Source organism: Harpia harpyja, chromosome 9 (assembly GCF_026419915.1).
Source record: "Harpia harpyja isolate bHarHar1 chromosome 9, bHarHar1 primary haplotype, whole genome shotgun sequence".
In the NCBI taxonomy this organism is placed as follows: Eukaryota; Metazoa; Chordata; class Aves; order Accipitriformes; family Accipitridae; genus Harpia; species Harpia harpyja.
Window position 1 is genome coordinate 7,150,875 of NC_068948.1, and position 19,978 is coordinate 7,170,852.

The window sequence follows — 19,978 nt, forward strand, 5'->3', positions numbered from 1 at the left end:
TTGTCCACGTGTTTTGTAGTTAGAAATTTCAATTGCTGCCTTCAAGAACTTAAATAAGAAATCAAAGGCCAACGAGGAAAATAAAAACAGTCAGTTTAAATGATGTATCGACCAGGGAACCATAAGGTAAATTGAGATATATACACTTACGTTACAAGTAACTCAGGGCAGTCACAACTTCTCTTTTCTCGTATAGAATCAATACGTGGTTGCACTTCTTCAAGAGAAGCCAAAGTAAAACATATCCTTTTGGAAAAGAGATCTTCTTACACACACAATAAACAACTGAAGAACAAAGTAGATATTAATAAAATATATATAATAGTTATTTTCACCTTCAGTTAAATTGTGCCCTATTTTATAGTGCTGAAATCGAAAAATCTTAAAATAACAACAAATCCCCAGGCATCTACTAACAAGGGTACTATAGAGATTTAGAGGCCTCTAGTGATTTCTAGAGTGCTAGTTTGTGTACCAGCATCAGACTGATGTTTCTGCACTGAAAACCTGCAGCCGATCATTCTCATATTATTTTGGGTTTGTTATGTGTGGTGGGGAGAGTATTCTTTCCTATTGCATTAGCACTCCGAGAGCTCAGTCAAGATCACGTTTCATTGTTCAGCACAACAAAAACATACACAGAGAGCAGTCCTCCAGCTCCTGCAAGCAGAGACTCCTACCGCTCATGTTCACTATTTCAGATACCCAAGCCCCACTACAGTATCTGTGTCTGTAGTATATGGCAGGCAGCAACATGGATTAGCACAAGCTCTCTGTGGGCACAGGCACCCAGAGCCCTATATGCACGCACCCAGGTGGGAAACAAAGACACCAGGTTTTGACAGCAGATTTAGAGGCAGCTTTTTGCTTATTTTTAGTTCAAGAATATTATGCATCGATTAGAACAAACGAAACTTATGCAGTGAAGCATTCCAGAATTCTCCTGTTTAGGTCCTCGTGCCACACCTTTTCAAGATTCCAAGTTGTTTCAAGTATTATCGCAGAGCAAAGACACATGAAAAAATTCAACTGTTGTCTTCATCATACCAGCAGGCATGACATATGTTCCATGTGCAATCTAAAACCACAGAAACAACTCACCAAAGCTAATATGTAAAAGCATCTTGGCATAAACCCTGACCAAAAAGCACAATTTAAAAACTACAAGTCAGATAGGCAGGGCTTCTCAAGACATACCATTTTTTTGCAGCCAAAATTCCTCCCCTCCTACACCCTTCCCTATAGAGTTCTCAGCAGCAAAGCAACTCACTCTAGTTACTAGATCTACAATGCTAAGACCATTTTTTCTTCTCAAAGTCATTTAGAGGGACAGGTAAACCAGACTAGGTTAAAAACAATAAGTAGAGAAGAATTACGGGGCTGAATTTTCACACAGATATAACTAAACCTTTTAGCAGGATGGATTAGTTTGCCATTCCTCCGAGCCCTGAAGCTGTACGCCTGGAACTGCGACAGGGAAGTATAGGGCTGGCACAAAGACACCATCTATCCTCAGTGCACAAAAATTCTTGAAACAACCTGATAGCTCATAAAAAAGCAACAAAGAGGACCAAACAGCAAAGGCCAGAATATTTAAGACATATGATTGATTCATTTGGTGTACTTGATCCCAAACATTCCTGTTATTCCTGAAGAAGTCCCCAAGGAGAGAAGGTTACGGAAACTTTCCTGGTGGCTAGGAGAAGAAATAAATACATTCCCTATAAAGCAACCTGATTCTGAAAGTAATTTTTAATAATCTTTCTAGCAATACTTTCTAAAACCAGGTATTTTTCCTGTCTCACAAAAATAAGACCATTTTTAAGATGTCAATTTAAACACATTTTTAAGAGTTTGCACCTGGTTATTTTTCATCTTTCTTTACTCTTTGGAAATTATGAATACGTGATGCAGTGTTTTCCCTATATTTAACTCATCCACAAACAGATGATTTATAGTTCGTGGTTCAATACTACAAAAACATCTCAGTGTGGACTCATCAATAAAGGAGCTCAACTCTCTCTTTTCCTATATTTTACATCCTGCCTCAGGCTGAAGATCTGGAAAAAAATTCAAGCACGGAAGCCTCTTACACTGTCGAACAGTTTCCCTATGGTGGTAGTGAATGCCCCAGAGCATGAGTCATTTATAACTTCTCCAGGAACAAACAAACAAAAAATATGTAACAATATACTCTAGGAAGTTATCTTAACCTCACAAGGGGCGGTTAGGCAAAATGCTCTAGTATGACGTTTCCACCTATGATGCCTACGACACCAAGAAGAAACTAGAAAATACGACCAGTCGTCACGTATTTTCCATCTGAAACATTCTTAAAAGCAAGAGCAGCAGATGGTAGGCAAACTGGGATGGGATTTTTCTTGCAGTGTTTTTTTACAGTCAACAGTAGTTGTTCAGTTCCCCTTCCTCTCAGCTACAAAAAGATACATATCCTCTCGCAAACAGAGAAGATGAGGTACTGGTTAAAGATGTGTACAGTGTGACATAGGCAAAATCAGCCAGTCTGGTAATAGCTGTCCTATACTGTAAGTTCCCTGTGAAGCGCTGTGAAGATACTGGCACAAAAATCTGCACTGCATATTGCTGCAGCATAATTAATTAAGCCTGACAACACCCCTGTGAAATACAATAGGTCTAACCACTAAACCAAATCATCCTTATAAACATCCAAATGTCAGCAAGTGAATTTATGTCAGATTTACTATTCAATCACAGGGAAAAAAAATCACATATAGCTTCAAAAAAAGCACTTTAAGTAAAGCTCTCTCTTATATTTTTGAATAGTAATAAAGAAATCAAAGGTATGACAGCCTTTTACAGGGATAACACCTCAGAACATTAGTAGATAAATCTCTGAAGAGGTAAGAAGTATTATCAGGATTTCCAGTTGCAGAATCATACACTGTACTTGAGAATTCTCTGACACTATACATAAAATATTATAACTATTAATTCATAATGACAATCTAAATAATTAAAATAAACCCAAATCTCATTAATAAAAAGATTTTGATAGTTGGATGGGTTAGGTGGTAAGGCGAAATGTGCTTTATAGGATATTATGCCTTTAGGATCAGGTATCCCTAATAACACACAATGAGACAAACACGGACATGTGTTCCAAAAGTAACTCCTGCTTGGTTCTTTATGACTTTAGCTTGAAGGATTTTATTTTCTGTATAATCTTTAAAGTGGAAGTGCAGTCACTAGCCGCTGGCTGCACTGTTTATCATAAAGTCAGCTCACTTAGTGCTGTCCAATTAAAATAAACTACAGCTGCAATGTATCACTATTTTTCTTAAGTATCTGAAAATATTCCTGCAAAGCCCAACCTCCAAAAATAAAACATAAATGAAAAGCAACAGTTCACTTGGCAACCATCTAGGAGAGGATGTTTTGACATTATTTTCATGTTATTAAACGCACATTTTCCACTTAAAACCAAGAAGCTCCTGTCACAAATGATTTATATTTTTAAATACTTTATATGACATAAGAAAGGCATATAATGGCTTGCTGCTGTAACCTTTTAAAATAAAATATAGGAATACAAACAATATATTTTTTCCTTTGATAATTTCTTTGACTATTTTGCTGCTTATTGCGACAGACAGACACCATTTCAGTGCTAGCCAATGTAATACAGTAGCATTCAGTAAAATGTCCAAACTCCGTCTGACTTCCTACAATATGTTTACTTAATTTTAAATTACTTTCTTTCTATTGCTCTCTTCTGGTTCACGCCCAGAAAAATGACAGACTATAAAACTTTTCTTTATCACCTTTTAACCAACTATGGTTTCAAAATGATTTGTTTACATAAATTTAGAAAAACCAGGGTCTCATGACATGTTTGTATGCTTCATTTCAAGCATGATGAAAGAACAGGAAATAAAGTACAAACTTTTTCTTTGTTACTGACTTTGTTCTAGTTCTTCCAGCCATCACACTTCTAAACTCAGGCTGCCACCAACAGACAGCATACAGACAAGAGGTGATGTTCATCTGCAATGCACAGACATAAGGCAGCAGTAAGGCCCCCTTCACTAAATAGCAACTAATGAATATATATCAAATAAAAACAATGTAACTTTTATATATTGTGTAAAGTTCCTGTGCAGAAGATTTTGGGGTGGAGAGCACTACAAAAATTACACAAACATCTTGAAATACCTATAGAAAGTCTATAACTAAAAGAAGATTTTGTGTGGCAGGAGATGCACAGATTTTCTTACAGACAATTTCTAAAAGTTAGGCTGTATTTAGATAAAGAACAACACTGCATCTTTAAGAAAATGTTATTTTTCCCGAGGCCCTATCAAGGTAAATTTCATCAGTATTCAAAGAATGAGCAAAGCACTTCAACAATTTATTTCAATAAAAGAAGACTTAGCTGAAAGGAGTATAAATGATGAGAACTTGCTTTAAACTGATTTATTCCCTGCAGCAATAAAAGGAATGTTTCTTCACTCAGCTGTTTAATATGCAAATATGCAGAGCATCCAGCTTCTGACAGCACATCATTAATAAAACCTTGCACTAAGCAGAGCTCCCGATATTTCATCCTGATGAAAATACATGATGATGATTTTAGACTGTATAATTTCAGAGTTGGAACAATGTACTTCCCAGTGATGGAAACTCAGCAATCCACAGTTCTAGTGTAGATTTTTTAATAAGTTAACCTATTTCTGTAAGAGGGAGACATCTGTTTACAATGTTTACAAGAATTGTGAATACGGAAAAGCTTGTCACCAAACCTCCTCAACTGGACAATCCAAACCTTAGTTTGGGAATCAGTACAGAAAGAACCATGTTATTTATAGAAGAACACAAGAGTTGATTTCTTTTTTAATCAACTAATTCCCCTCTTATTTCCCAAGCTTCACATGTTAAAAAAATTTCCTTTACCTGTACTTCTATCAGCCACTAAACAATCTGATACATTTTCAGTAAATGTGGAAATTGATGCTATCCCTTAAAATGAATTAAAGCAAAAAAGAAAAAAAAGTCTAAAATTCTACTTCTTTCCATTAAAATCTATGAAGATGAACTCCTATATCTGAACATGCTGTAGCATTCTACTTCTTGTGTTTGTAGCCAAATTAAGTAAGTACACATGCTTTTTCCTTCATTGCTTGTGCTAAAACTCTTACACTCTTTCCAAAGAAGTTTTTAAAAAGGTTAAATACTACCAAGTGTTTGAAATAGGGAAAGGAATATTTGCCAATACTTTGCTCTGAAGTCTTTCCAGTCCAAAGTTGGAAATTGGAAGCTGTACAGAAATGTTAAATTTTTTAAAGCATCCCCTTGTGCAGAACTGATCCTAACGGGTGACACAGAATGTCCATTTCGCCATTGGAATTAATACTCACACAGGTGATGTTGATCACTTTACAACATGGAAATCTGAGAAGCGCTCATTTGCTTGGAATAGTAGGTAACAATTAAAAACTTGTTAAAGTCTGGTGGGCTTTTTTTTTGGCTGAAATACGCTGTTCTTTTGCCACTGTAGTGCTAGGTCAAATATAAAGAGATACCCCTTCTGCACTGCAAGAACAACAAAAAAATGACTTTGCATTTTAATTCAAAAATATTTCTACTATGAATCAATCATTTAGTGTATTTCAAAGAAGTTTGAAGGATTTCCCTTTGAATCATTTCCCACTGGGTACCTAGGAAACAAAACATCTTCAGGGCTAAATTTCAGGGGAAGTCTTGCAGGTTTTCGTAAACTTCTCCTAGCCAGTACTTTACATGTTTCTGTTTTCTGTGCGTGGCAATACTCCCTTATAACTCAAATGGGATTAACCAATTAAACATTTCCCAGTAGTCTCTAAAATAGCTGCTCTTGGCATGTTTTTTGCATGGAACAAACCTCAGCGGGAGGATATGATAGAAATCTTGCACTATTTAAATATAGAATTGGGACATCAAAGAAAGGGTTGTATTGAAATAACATGGATAATTAAGGAAGTGGAGAACAGTAATAACTGATTTACATAAAATGCTAATAAGCCTCTTGACTTGTTCGGCAATTTCTGCTTTAGGCATGGTAACTGTGGGTTCAAATTTGTGTACTAATTTTTAGTTTTTTCTTCCTTTTTCTCCCCTTATTCTTTAAGCTCTCTACAGCCAGGCCAGTCTGTACCTGGCACCAAACCTTTCCCGGAACAAAACCCCAAAGAAATCAGAATTTGAACATAAACTTGTGTAAAAGTTTTGTACACATTCATATCCACGCAGGCATACAAAGCACAAAGCGTAAAGGCCTTTAATTACTTGTCTGCATGCGTATGGATTCAGACTGCATCCCTCCTAGTTTAGCTCACTTTCATGTCATGCTGAATAATGTGTTACAAACGATCAATGACATATTAAAAATGTTAAATGCTCTTCACAATTACCAGGACTGAAAAACTTTGAAAACAAGTGGAGTGTAATGGGGAGAATGTGTTTCCGTGGTGTTATGCGCTACCCGGATGGGATGATATGGGCACTGTACCAACACTAGAGGTTATAGCTATTTTACACTGTACCCTTGTGCCATTTGCTTCTGTGAAGAAATTATATGCTCTGAAATTCTTGTTTTATTTTACTCTCCTCCTGATCTCTCCTCACAGTGCTACAGCAGCAGTGGCTTTGAGATGTGAATGTGAATGAGTGTCTGAGCTGTTCCTTCAGGACATGTCTGCGTATTGACCTTCAGCTTACCCTGTTTCCCTGTGAGCCCTCTAAGCATGATCCATCGCTTTCTCAGGCCATTCTCCCTTCACCCCATTGATGGGTTTCAGAGCTACTTAAATTTCAAAGTCCTGATGCGTTGCAGCAGTGGCCAGGGCTCAGCTTTGCTCACTTATAGATTGTACAAGGTCACAGTAAGGGAAGGGGAAAAAAAGCCAGAGCATTTATCAGGATGTATTGCTTTACTTTTTCTATCCATCACAAAGGCGATGATTCTATTTTAGTGAAAATCCATTGAACTCAGATCAAGTCAGATGGCTGTTATCATTGGAAACTCAAGAGCTGTCACACCATAATCGGTACAAATGAACACTGAAACGTGGGGCTTGAGGCCGCTTAATGGTCTTTAGTGAATTTTTTTCTGTTGCTTTTTAAACACCACAAAATCATTTTACTTAAGTGATTTCAATTTGAGAACACTGAGATTTTGTTATGCAAGCACAGTTGGTTCAATTACAGATGATCCGACAGCTATTGTGCAATTAAATGTTTTCTACCAGTGTGCCCTCTCCCCCATGCGCACACCAGTACGTGCATGTAGACCACCCATACAATCATAATTATTTGCCTCAAAGCTATCCTGATTCTGGTCATCTTCTTCCACTTGTAATAGGCAACACCACCATGCAATATTAACACGAACTTCCGCAGTGATATTGCTTTGTATTTTGTGCATGGGCTTTGGTAAAGCTTCCCTGTTGTAGAGCTACCCCGTAAGAAGGAGCTGTGTGTATGCAGGGAAAGGGGAAAGCATGTCAAACTTCATTTCTCTTTCTTTTTCTCAAATCACAAATAGCTTAGTTTAATAAAAAATTGGGGATCTTGACCATACTTAAAGGCACCAGAAAACTTTGACTACACAGATATGGAATTAATGGATATTATTTGGTATAATTACAAGTGTAATTGAACTGCATGAGAAACACAGTATATGGGAGCGCAAAGGAGCAGGGTATAGCCACCACACCTGACAGAGTTCGTTCTTCCCTGCAGTCCAAGCATGCTAATTATTCTCATACTTAGCCTTCATTCTACTTCCTACCACTTGTGACAGACTCACCTTCTACTTACTTGTTTCGATTTCGTCACATGCACATAAGAAAGACCAGCTATCCCAGGTTCTAGGGGACCTTGACAGACAATGAAAAATGCCTCTCTAATTAAGAGAAAAATAGCAACAGATGACAACTTTGCTCCACAGAAAAACAAGCCATTCCACAAAATTGAAATCCCATAATAAAATAATTGCCATCCGATTTTTAAAAGTAAAAAAACCAACCCAACCCTCTTCACCTCCCACACAAACCCATTCCCCAGACAGATGATTTACAGTACTTATTCAAAGTCAACATATTCAGCTTCGCAAGTACTAGCAAATCTTTGCATTGAACACCCCCTCCTCCACCACACCTACAGAATATGGTACAGGGAAGATATGACTGTTATGTAGGAATGTCCTAAGCTACCTGGAGCTTTTTATTGTTTAAAACTATGTTTAGTTAGGAGGTTTTGACCTCCTCCCATGGAGCTAGAACAACACATTCTGAACAAGAAATACCTCAAACCATATAAGATTTCAGGAGGGAGCAAAGGGACAAAGGAAACAATCATTTCCACTGAATGATGAACAGTACCTATTTATTATTACTAATATTATAAAGCACACATAGCACCTTATAAAGAGAATAGCCAAAGCCTGCTAGTTAACTTGGCAGATTTAAGTCACCTGCCGCTGCCACATCCATGAGGCCAGCATGGCCTCTCCAGTCACTTACAACAGCTTCAAGGCTGTTCTAGTGTGGTTTCAGCTTCTAGTGAAGTGCAAAATTAAAAAAAGAAATAAACCTAGAGCAAAATGGACTTACGGCATGCTTCCTTCTCACCTGCTTTCTTCTTAGAGTAGCCAGTATACTGTGAAAAACATGCTTTTACATTTTGTAGTGTAGTGCAGTGACTCTCCTGCCTCGTAAATATGTCAGTCACCGGAGTGGAGTGGGGATCATGCAGCGGAGTTCTCTGTGCATCTGGACATTGATATATAAACAAATATTGCATATTTTGCCTGAACGAAATTTCCAAGCAAAGCCACAGGGAACACAGGCCTGTTGTTCCTCTCCATTTTCACCCATCAATGCTTCCAGAGATCTGGAATAGGGCACGGTGAAGGCTGTGCACAAACTTTTCAGGAGCCCCTTTAAAACTCCTGCAGAGTGGCATTAATAAGCCTTAGTGTAATGGAGGATCAATCCCTGTGCTCTGTGCTTCAAGAAGCAGAAAATCTTAAATAGCCTGGTATTACGTCTTCAAAACTCTTTCTGTAAACATTAAAACAAATACAATTTGGGGAAGCTGTATGTTTAAAATAGTATATTTTTCTTTTATGAGAAAACTACATCTTAACCTTCAGTCTAATAAAAAATGAAGATAATTTTTGTGGATATTTTAAATGTAGCAAGTAACAATTCACAGACTTTTAGCTGTAGTCACCTATGCATACACTGCACGCTTGGGGAGAGCATACAACATAATAAGAGCTGTGTTATGATGTATTTTCAGCAGTGAAATATCTTGGGCAAATAACTGATTTACTCCTATATTACAGTGGATATCCAAAAAGAAGTAACAGCTAAAAATATGCTTAAAATGCATCTACTGAAAAACTTCTTATTGCTCACTGATTTGCAAGATAAATCAAAAGACATTAGTGCCATTGTTGCTCTTTGCTCCCATATTTGGGGCCAGGTCAATGACAGAGCATGGACTGAGCCGGGGGACTCTTTGAATGATCCCAGTTAAGCAAAACGGTTTCTTCTTTGGTTCCTTCACTTGAACTCTGTTATCGCACAGAGGACATCTGAAGACTAGGATGTGTTGTTCAGCTACACCAGTAATTTGTCCTCAACAAAATTTCTGATGTCATCTGTTTTTGCAAACAAGCCTTCTAGCTCTGCTCTACCTCTTTTTGTCAACCATCTAGGTACTGGGCTATTGGCAAATGAGATGTTGGACAAATCAGGCACTTGTATTTTTATTCTTTAAACCTCTTGCTTCCAACCCTATCCCAAACTTCTAATGCAGCTCTGCCTCCCACGTGAGGGAAATATCTTCACCATTTCCAGCAACCCTGGTGTCTTCTGCTGTCATTTTGGGACAGCGAGCGACAGTGGGAGGCACTATTTCACATGGGCCTTTAATTCCTTTGAACATTTCCATCTCCCGCTGTACAGAGCCAAGAAATGGATACGCTCAGTTTGGGGTATGTGCTTCATAGGTCCCACTGCAGCACAGCAAGGCCTGACTTCTCAAAGTTTTAATGTCACATGGTTTCCCAGAGCACAAGGGCCTATCCAGGTCTTACTTCTTTTTCCCACAAAGTCAAACTATTAAAGGATACATCTGGAAAAGCCTGAATCTTTCTGGCAAACAGCATGTGGGCCCAAATCCTGACAATTCAGTTTGAGTACAATTGAAACCTCTCTCTAATTAGGTAATTTTAAAAAGAAAAAAAAAAGCAAGCAAAACAATCTGAAAGCCTTTAGTTTCTACTTTATATCAACAAAGACATGTTTTCATCATACTGCTGTTACAGGTTGTGAATCTTAATTGGCGGATGTCAGTAAAGTGCTCTGAAATCCTGATACAGTATCGAAGTTACCATAGAAATATGTAATGCTTGTCACTGATTCACTAAATGCAGTCCATAGAGAAACAGGAATAAAAGACAGAGCATAGATTCTGGAATGACAATACACACAGCATTTTCAACAAGCTTAAAAAAATGAAGCAACGAAAAGACCCTCTTAACTTTTGCTGGACACAAAATTCACTGCGACTTCCAGCACCTAAGAGGTGCTTTTCCTTTTCTATGTCTTATACATCTTTCAGGTATCAGCGGTGGTGGCTGTAGCAGGCGATGTAAAAGGGCTGACACCTCTGCTTGGGAAGGGAAGGTGGTGGACTGCCACCAGCAGCACAGCAGGCACTTGCACTCAAAGCAGGACTGACATTACATGTCCCCATCCCAAAGAGCAGCTTTATATTCAATTCCATCCACTGGAGATGTCAGCAAGGGAAACAAGGTTATGTGGCAGCAGCTACCATATTTTACCTATCTATATAAATACATTTAAACATGTGGGAAATAAGGTTAGGCGAGTGACCTTGAGGTATGGACTTTTAGGCTAGTAACCGTCACATAACTTCAACTTGAACAGTGCAAGTGGGAGGAAAAACAGTGCCTGATACCGATACATCTACTATAAACATCCACGGGAAAGAATTAAACCTGTTATGTGCTTTAACAGAGCCCCTGTCTGTGAACTGAAGAATGCTTTTGTAGTGTGCTGCCTCATAGAGCAGACAAGCTTCTTAATAACTGGATGTTAGGAGAATTGAAGCAAAACTTTTATCTTTACTATTAAATCTCTCTTTTCAATCGCTAAGCTCCCTATGAAACAGCATAACAATGCTCCTATTAGGTAAGCGAGGGACAGAGTGGATGCAAATCCCCACTGAATTAACGTGCCTGCTCCTGAGTCAGCGTTGGGCCTTCCAGCGTCGACCTTGCCAATCAGCATGTCTGTTTTTTCCCATTTCCCAATGGCACAGGGCTCATCTTCTCTCTGAAGAAATCAACCCCAGTATGTGGCACCTCTCCAAATTAGCACCACAAACCAGGGTGGGTTTTAGAGTCGAATTAGCAGTACTAGAACATGTCCATTTTTCAATAACTTCTACAGTATTTAAACATAGCAAATTAAGGATTGTGGTCGTATAAAGTATACGGTTAGTTTGTAACACCAGATAGTAAGAAAGATGAACGCACCTACCGCTGGCTCCTTGCCAGTTTTGGTTAGCAGAATTAGGGTATGAACTTGGATCTCTCAGTGAATAGATGCTAATGCACGGGTGAAAGGTCATCAAAGCAGTCTGACTTCGAATATCCTGTAGAGGTACTGAAGTCTCTCATTCCTCCACTATCTTTTGTCCCCATCCGGTTTACCTAATAGATGATCCTAACAATTCACATTGGCAGTCCTTTGTAGTGTAATGAACACTATGTGGTCTGATGAATGCAACCACTGCACAGAAAACGTCAGTTCTTTCATTAAGAAAACCTTCCCAAGTTCATTGTATTGAACCAGCGCTCCAGCTATTAGGCTGATACATGACACAGTCAATTCCAGTTACACTTTAAGTGACTATTCATGTTCAGCGAATTCCATTTTTAAAGCTAATTTATATATGTTTGGATATTTACATGAATGCACATTTCTTCCAACTTACTCTTATATGCCTTTTTCTGAGCTTTCTGCTATTATAGTAACGGGCTGAGGGGAGAGGGAGGGAATCATATTTCCCAACAGATCCTGAAAATGCATAGCTGATGGAAAAGACACTGAAAACCAAATCAGCAGCTTTCTGAGAACATACTTGCATAGAACTCCGAATTACTTGTAGGTAAAATGAATTGCAGTGTATGCATTTATTAATGTTAAATAAAATATCTGCATGAATTTCTTTTAAAAATTACTATTGTTATTTCACATTTATTTCTGAGGACCCATTTTCTGATATTAGCCAATATAGTACCTCCTTGTATATAGTACTACAATTAGCAGCATGTAAACTTTTAAAGCAGGTAATTAAAAAAGTTAAGCTATTGCTGCTACTGAACAGAAAGCATCAGTTCTTTCATTAAGAAAACCTTCCCAAGTTCATCGTATTGAACCAGGACTCCAGCTATTAAGCTGTGCGATGACACAGTCAATGCCTGCTATAGTATCAATTCAATTTAAGCATCTTTTTGTTATTGCTAGCTTTTCTGTACTTTCTTTTAACTGACTTTGTTTATTGATAATTATTAGAGGACCATTGGTTCCAAAAGATAGGCACATTTTCATTATACGTATCCTCTACAGCCCACAGTAGTAACGGTATTTCCGTACAGATCATGCTGAAGTCTTTGAAGCATTTACAGTGTGCACAGTTCATGATACAGTTCTTTAGACATAAAAAATAAATAAGGTCTCTTATTGCATCATGTGGATATTTAATGACAGAAATTTAGCTTTCCATCCACGTATTCAAAATGAACAGCCTGTTTACTTCTTTTGAAATATATTACAAAAATGTATCCATTAATGTGGATTTGTTTTAAATTAAATATAAACTATCAAGTCTACTTTTCTACAATGGAAAAAAAAAAATTATAGTATCTTGACTTTACCAGGCTTAACATGTTTGTGGACTAAAGCTCTACTGTTTGGGAACTAAAAATACCTTTCTTAATACTGCATTTCATGAGAGACATTACAATTATGGGATGCAGGGACTTTGTGCTTGATATACTTTGCAAGCAGAGAAGGGGGATGCCCTTCAAAGTTAGAGGGTAATCATTATTGACCTTGTGCATTCAAGACAGCATAGCAGGTTTCTATATAAAGAAACTTGCAGAGAGGTCATTGAAAGCACTAGTGAAGAGACATTAAAAAAGGAGATAGGACAGAATACAGCCTCAGTTAAGCAGGTTAAGAATTTAACTATAAACAGATTCGGGAAGTAAAGACAAAAACAAAAGAACATTTTCTTTGTAAGTGTCATGCAAATTTATGGTTCTGCATTAAATGTTCATTATCAGTTAAGTAGCTTTTACAATGTAATTATTAACTTTTATAGTTTCTGCAAAGTTTTTTTCTCTTCTTTCCCTACACACAGCATGAGCACGCTGTGGTTTTTGAACAAAGGGGCATGTGCTTAGGGCTGGCACTCAGCAGGCGGGAATTTGGGTTCTGGTCTTCCCTCCTTTACTCATTCACAGGGTGTCTGTTAATCTCTTTGTTTGAATTTACCTGTCTGCAAAATAGGTACAATAAAACCACCAGACATCTCCCCAGGGTTATATGACACTTAGTTTGGCACTTCAAAAAGCACACTTAGTACAGCATTTTGAAATCACTGAATGAAAAGCATTATGTAATGAAAAATAAATTACTTTAGTATGATGAGGCTGTTTGGAAAATGTTCCGTTAATATGCTCTGGTTAGGAATATTAAAACACTTGGGATAGACAGTGGATAGCTTTAATATGCTTTTTTCTTTCAAACAAAATTTTAAAATAAGCTGTAACACAGGAAAAGTTCTAGTCACATGTACTTTCTACTCCCATTTAATTAAATCACAGTCAGTATTATTACACAGTATTCACATACTTTCTCTTTTCCCCTCTAGATAAAGAATAAAGAAATTGAAACAGAAATAAAAAGACTGCGATCTTACTTTTTTACTTTTACAAACAGAGAAGACACAAACATGCTGACCTTTCTGTGACTTGTGCTATTTCTCTTCAACCTACAGCCTCATGATGGCTGTTAGGCAAACCTTTCTTTTCTATTGGGTCTTTCATCTCAAGAACACCAGCCTACCGTGCAGCTAGGAAACTGCAGTCTCGATACACTGAAAACCTCCACCAGAAGAGTCAATCATTCTTATTAATAGATGCCCACAGCGTCCTAGAAACAATCCACTCGCATGACTGTCCTGCCCCTTAAACTTCCCCTACCCTGTCAGCCGATAGCACGCAGTTTCCCAAAATATGTTTCGTTTTCAAGAGATAGATTTATTACAGCCCTGTTATCACATTCACACCCTTCCTGAAAAGATAAAAATAAGAAAGACCTTACAAGAAGATGTTGTAGCAATAGCTAAATCATGAATGTTTGATAAGGAATGGCTAAATCCAGACAAATAACTGTTCAATCCCACTTTGTATTAGGCAGATAAAGTCATACAGGAAATCAATGTGCTCTATTGAAATGAAAAAAAGTCCAGCTTAGGGACTATACAGTATTATAGAAAATGTGACATTATAAATGGTCTGCTTCCCTAACTGTTATACAATGAGAAGTTGTATAGTTTTTATTTATTTTTGTGTTTATGAATGTAAAAGCAGGATATGAAAGTCACTGTTTGTCAACAGGGCAAATGTGGGCAGCAGTGAAGTAGGTGAGTATTTATAACCTTTTTATTTTCCCACTCTTGAAGGGAATACATAATCCTCTCTAGGGATGAAAGGATCTTCAGTCACCCACTAGCCCAGGGCTCCTTTTTAGCACAGGCTGACAGATGTGCTAAAATTGTAAGTGAAGTGTTGTGATGTTGACTCCTAAAGCAGCGATCATTAAGGTTGAAATTAGTATCCCCTCCCAGCCATTCAAATGTTAAAAAGTTCTGACACCAGGCATAATTGGACAACTTTACCTAGTGGGGATAGCATTACATTTTATCCTACTGACTTCTTTCTGCCTTTTTCATCCCTGCTCCAATTTAAATGAAGGAAAACAACTTTTTATACATCTTCCACTTACACAAAACAAAACAAAAATCTGCTTATGCAGAAAGACATCTCAAAAGCAGACACATGAGTTCACAACTACATATACAAGTAGTATTGTTTAAGGCTATACTATTTCAGCTGACAACAGTATTTTAAATAAGATGCAGTTAAAAAAAAGACTGAAGGAAAATATAAACAGATGTCCTAATATGTATTAGCATCTGCTGAAAGAAATTTCATTTGAAAATGTAAAATACACTTTTCTGGCTATATGTACTAATTAGTTACATGCAGTGTTAACATACTGTAATCTTCTGAAATAAAAGTTTCACATGTACCGTATTTACGTATACGTGGCTATATCTCCAGCAAGTATAGCAGTTGCTATAAATGGCAGTAAGTGCTAAAAGATACAAGCAATCCACACAATTAGATTTCAGGTCATTTAGATCAGTGTGAACTAAAAAACATGTTAATGTGCTACACACACACTGCCACTTCCTCAAATATTGCTGAGTTCGACACATTAACTAATGGACCATCACCTGATAAATACTGGATGTGTGCGGACGAATAAAGTCTCAAATTGTCTCTACCGGCTCGGACCAAGATTTTGACAATGACACAAAACCTGCAGTGCCGTTGTACTATTGCACTATTCTTGTGCTTTGTGTCTAAAGAAAAATGAAGCATATGATTTAACACAGTCTTCTGATAGATCTTCCTTCTTTATTCTATGAGAAAAACTTAAAATGTAGCTCAAGGCCCACAGTGTAATGTAAAATATGAGAAAGCTGACTGTGAAACCTAACCAGTGTTTTAAAATCAAATAAAATTCAATGTTTGTGAATCCTTAACACTTTGCTATTGAGTTAGATTCAATTTATAAGGGTTGATGAGCACATCTATTTCTGGCATGAACAAAGAAAGTGTTAATACTGTGGCTCTCTCGTAGTTCTCTATACTGCACGTTGAGTAACCAGCTTCAACAACCTCACTAAGCCCTATACTTCATCTTTTAGCTGAACTGTGCATATTGCTTCATCTACACCGGGCTCCTGCCCAGGGCTACTACGCATCTTGATCAAACTACACTGGCGTCATGCAGAGAGCCGACACACCTACACTTCTATTACACTACCTTGCTGTGTTTCCTCTCCAGTATGTCACTCACACGTCAGGCTACTGAAGACTTACTGGGCTAATGCACAAATCTTGCTCTAATTAAAGACAGAAGACAAGCTAACGTGCACGACTAAGTTCTGCTTTGGCACTGTAGCACTGCAGCTGGGGTAGCGAGTACTGAACTGATTAAGAATTTTGATAGTTAATGATTCATTCTCAAGGCAATCGGTGGCCCCTTCTGTCCTACATCAGCTCCCTTGCCATTCAGCATTATTGAGAATATGGTTTCCAACACTGAACTGCTAGCTGACCCAGCTGGGATAGCCTTTTCCAAACCGCGTTCTCCCACTTTCAAGGCCACTAAGCACTACTAGATGGGGAGCATTTACACGGTGTGCACAGATGCTGTGCAACGAACAAAGATAAGATTCCTGCATCTTGGTTTTGAAGATACTCTTGCCTGTTTCTTTCATCTTGTAATTCAGTTTTTTGACTTGTACTTGCCATGATCTGTCTCTCTAAGGACGTGGTTGATCAACTCCCCTTCTGTAACCTCCTTCAGTGTTACCCATCGGTCCTCTGGACTTGCCATAACTGCCAGCTCACCAGAATTTACTTCTCATCCATGATCAGATTTCTGTTCTCAATCTGTTTCTGTCTGGTTCGTTGCCAATTCTTTCTTTTAACTGTAAGAGTTTTATCCTACACACCCACATGAAGGTCCAACCCACAAATATCTCACCCCTTTTCTCGCTGCTCCTGCACTCATTATGGTGAGCATCTTTGGCAGAAAACTTGCTTTTTGACAACAAATTCATCCTTTCTTCCACTAATAGTCTAGTCTCTCTATATAGAAATCTTCAGTTTAATCCAGTTTATCCTGATTCACTATCAACATGTCAATGCTCACCCTAGATCAACTTCAAGATAGTCGTTTTCAGTGATGACTTCCTAAATTTTCAAACAAGCATTTTCATGCTTTCTTTTATTCTGCTTACAGATCTGCCCACAAGCATTTGCAACATTATCTTATTATCTTTTTTCATAATCCACATTAAAATTCTCCTTTTCTTTGGTATCTAATCTTTTCTTTGGCATCAAAAAAAAATCATGCCTAAACCAGAGCCTACCATATTGATTAATATTATCTCATTATATGCTTGTTCTTTTTATCTATCTGTATCCCTGACTTTTGATTAACACTTAAATTTTAAGCAATACGAACTTGGAACAATCTTTTTGGCTTATTTTGGATATTTATTAATATTGCTGGGTCCTCATCTGTGACTAACAATCTAGGCACTGCGCTAACGATAATTATCATCATCTTGTTGTTCCTTCTTTGTTGATATATAAGCATGTAAACTGGATTTTGTTTTCTGGGTAGGACTATCAGGGATGATTGTTAGGAGTTCTGCTTGAAGAAGAAACTCAGGCACTTTTAGTAATCATTTTCAAACTAAGGGTTGTAGTCTTTTGGTTTTTTAATGGAAATGAAGGATGGGAAAATTTTCAGGGTAACTGTCAGGAAAAATGGTTTGGAAAGCACTAATTAGAATGACTTTGTGTTATGTTGTCAGATAAGCAGCATCCACATAATTTTCTTTACTAAACACATTGTAAGAAAATAAAAGAAAAATTAATTGTAAATTCTGCTTGTATGTGTATTGACAAGGACACACAAGCATGAATCACCAAAGTGACAGTCAGTCTCCATATAAGAGAGAGAAGAGAGAGAACGTGAAATGCTAACTCTCATAGACAAATCTACCAAAGATGAGAGAGTTCAAGCACCAGTATTCTTCTCCCATATCTTCATGAGTTGGGGGTATTAAATTATCTAATCTGATGCCAGCACTTGGATTAAACTCTAATACATTGCCATGCACTAATTCTATTGTCAGGGAATGAAAGGGGAACAGAACATGCAAACACATTACCATGACTGTATAAACTGTATCTTTATTTGGAATAGGAATTATTTTAAGGACATCTGAAGCTCTGTTTTTCGTGCACGAAATCGGGGGTGTGAACCTGAAAAATTAGCAAAAGGGCAGAAAAGCTTGAAAACAAGCTGATTATGACAGTCCTATCAAGAAGAAAGTAAAAATGCAAATGAAATAGACATTTTCTAAATATAGTTTAATTTATAAATAAGACTTCACATCACAGATTTGTTTATCCTCATTTGGTGATAATTGTTCACAGCAGAATATATCAGAAAATTCTATAATAGGAACCACAGCCAGGAAACGTTAAATAATTAATCACCCTCCCAGCCACTTGCATTTCTGTTGATATAAATGACCGTATAATTCCAAACCCAATTATCACTACTTAGCCATTCCATTTTGTAGTTAAAATCCCACAAAATTAAAGTGCATCAATTGTTAATGGTAATAGACCAGACAAGGGATTAAAGATTATTTTAATGTTTATTTCCTGTCAGGAGGTTTTTTTGGCAGGAAGCACTATAGACAAAAGGCTACATTAAGATGAGATTCATACAATGTATTTAAATCTACTAACTTCTAAAAACCTTATGGTATAATTACTTGTTTAATCTACTTGTTCCCTGAAGATACCAATGGGGGTTTATCAAGCCAACTTCATTATATCTGCTTCATAGAAATCAACATATTCTCTTTAACTTTGCAAAAAGCAGTCAAGCTTACCGTAAACACAATTCTAACAACAACAGACTTGAAAAAGGAATGGACTATATTAAAATATAAGGGGAAACAGATTACTATCAGGACTTTTTTGTGTCCTATTCTGCTTGGTTTATCCCCTGTTACTACTGGTACTATGTATTTGCATACAAGATTTGGGCCTTGTAAACACACTTAAAACAATCACTTTAATACCAATAAAACTTCATTAATTACAGAACTTTTTTTTTCCTGCCACAAAATGGTGACTTTTGTCCACTGTTCAGAAAAGTATTTATGCAAATACATTATATATAGAGATCTCTTAGTTCAGAGATTACTTTGTTTTCTTAAAATGCTTTTTTTATCATAAGGCATTGCCAACAAAACTGATAAAAGTACTTTTTTGCATTAACAAAGAGACTGGAACTCTGTAGAATTGGGTGTGAGGGCTTAGGGATTGGGGGGGGGCTCTTACAGTTTACTGTTTCAATAGGCGGCAACAGTAGGCTGAATTTTATATGCTTCAAAGGGCTATTCAACTGCATAAAGTTACAGACATGCATCCATATCTTGGGTCTTTTGTGATGAAACCATCATCACAGGAGCTGACAGTAACTGTGCCAGTTATTTTAGGCTTACACTCACATTACTCTGCACAACCTCTTTCATTTGATTCTAGTCTCTTTTCTGTATAAGCAGAAATCTACATATGTACTAAATAGAAAAGCCAAGTGGGAAGTATTTGTGTTCTTGTGTACATGCATTCCCTTCCTTGCCCATGCAGCAGTACTACCCAATCCTCCAAAATCTCCAGATAACTTACAGTACAAGAACATTATAGTACTCTGTATCCACATTTTTTTTTTTTTCTGCAGGAAACCCTTACCCTGCATATACCCAATGAAATAACACACTAAATCACGATACGAATGGTACGGTACATAATCACTTCACATCATATCAATGACAGATACTGTTTCTTTGTCTGTTTCAAACATTTCAGTAGGAGCACGTTCACTGCTTGGCTAAAGTAGCCTTTCATTCTTTCTTCTCTCTCTCCTCTTCACAGGAGAGAAAGACAGCCCGGACAGGGCTGTGG

At 37.3% G+C, this 19,978-nt stretch overlaps 1 protein-coding gene across 3 annotated transcripts in view; it reads right to left on the bottom strand.

Moving 5' to 3' along the window:
• Positions 1-19,978, bottom strand: part of WWOX (WW domain containing oxidoreductase) — a 539,453-nt gene that overhangs the window by 267,017 nt on the left and 252,458 nt on the right. The window contains exon 9 of one of the 3 annotated variants that reach the window (XM_052795424.1): positions 18,168-18,259. The exons of the other annotated variants lie outside the window; for them this stretch is intronic. Within the exon in view, the coding sequence (XP_052651384.1) occupies positions 18,209-18,259 (51 nt within the window). The 3' untranslated portion in view covers positions 18,168-18,208. Of the gene's footprint in view, positions 1-18,167; positions 18,260-19,978 lie in introns of those variants that run through there. 3 annotated transcript variants of the gene reach the window in all.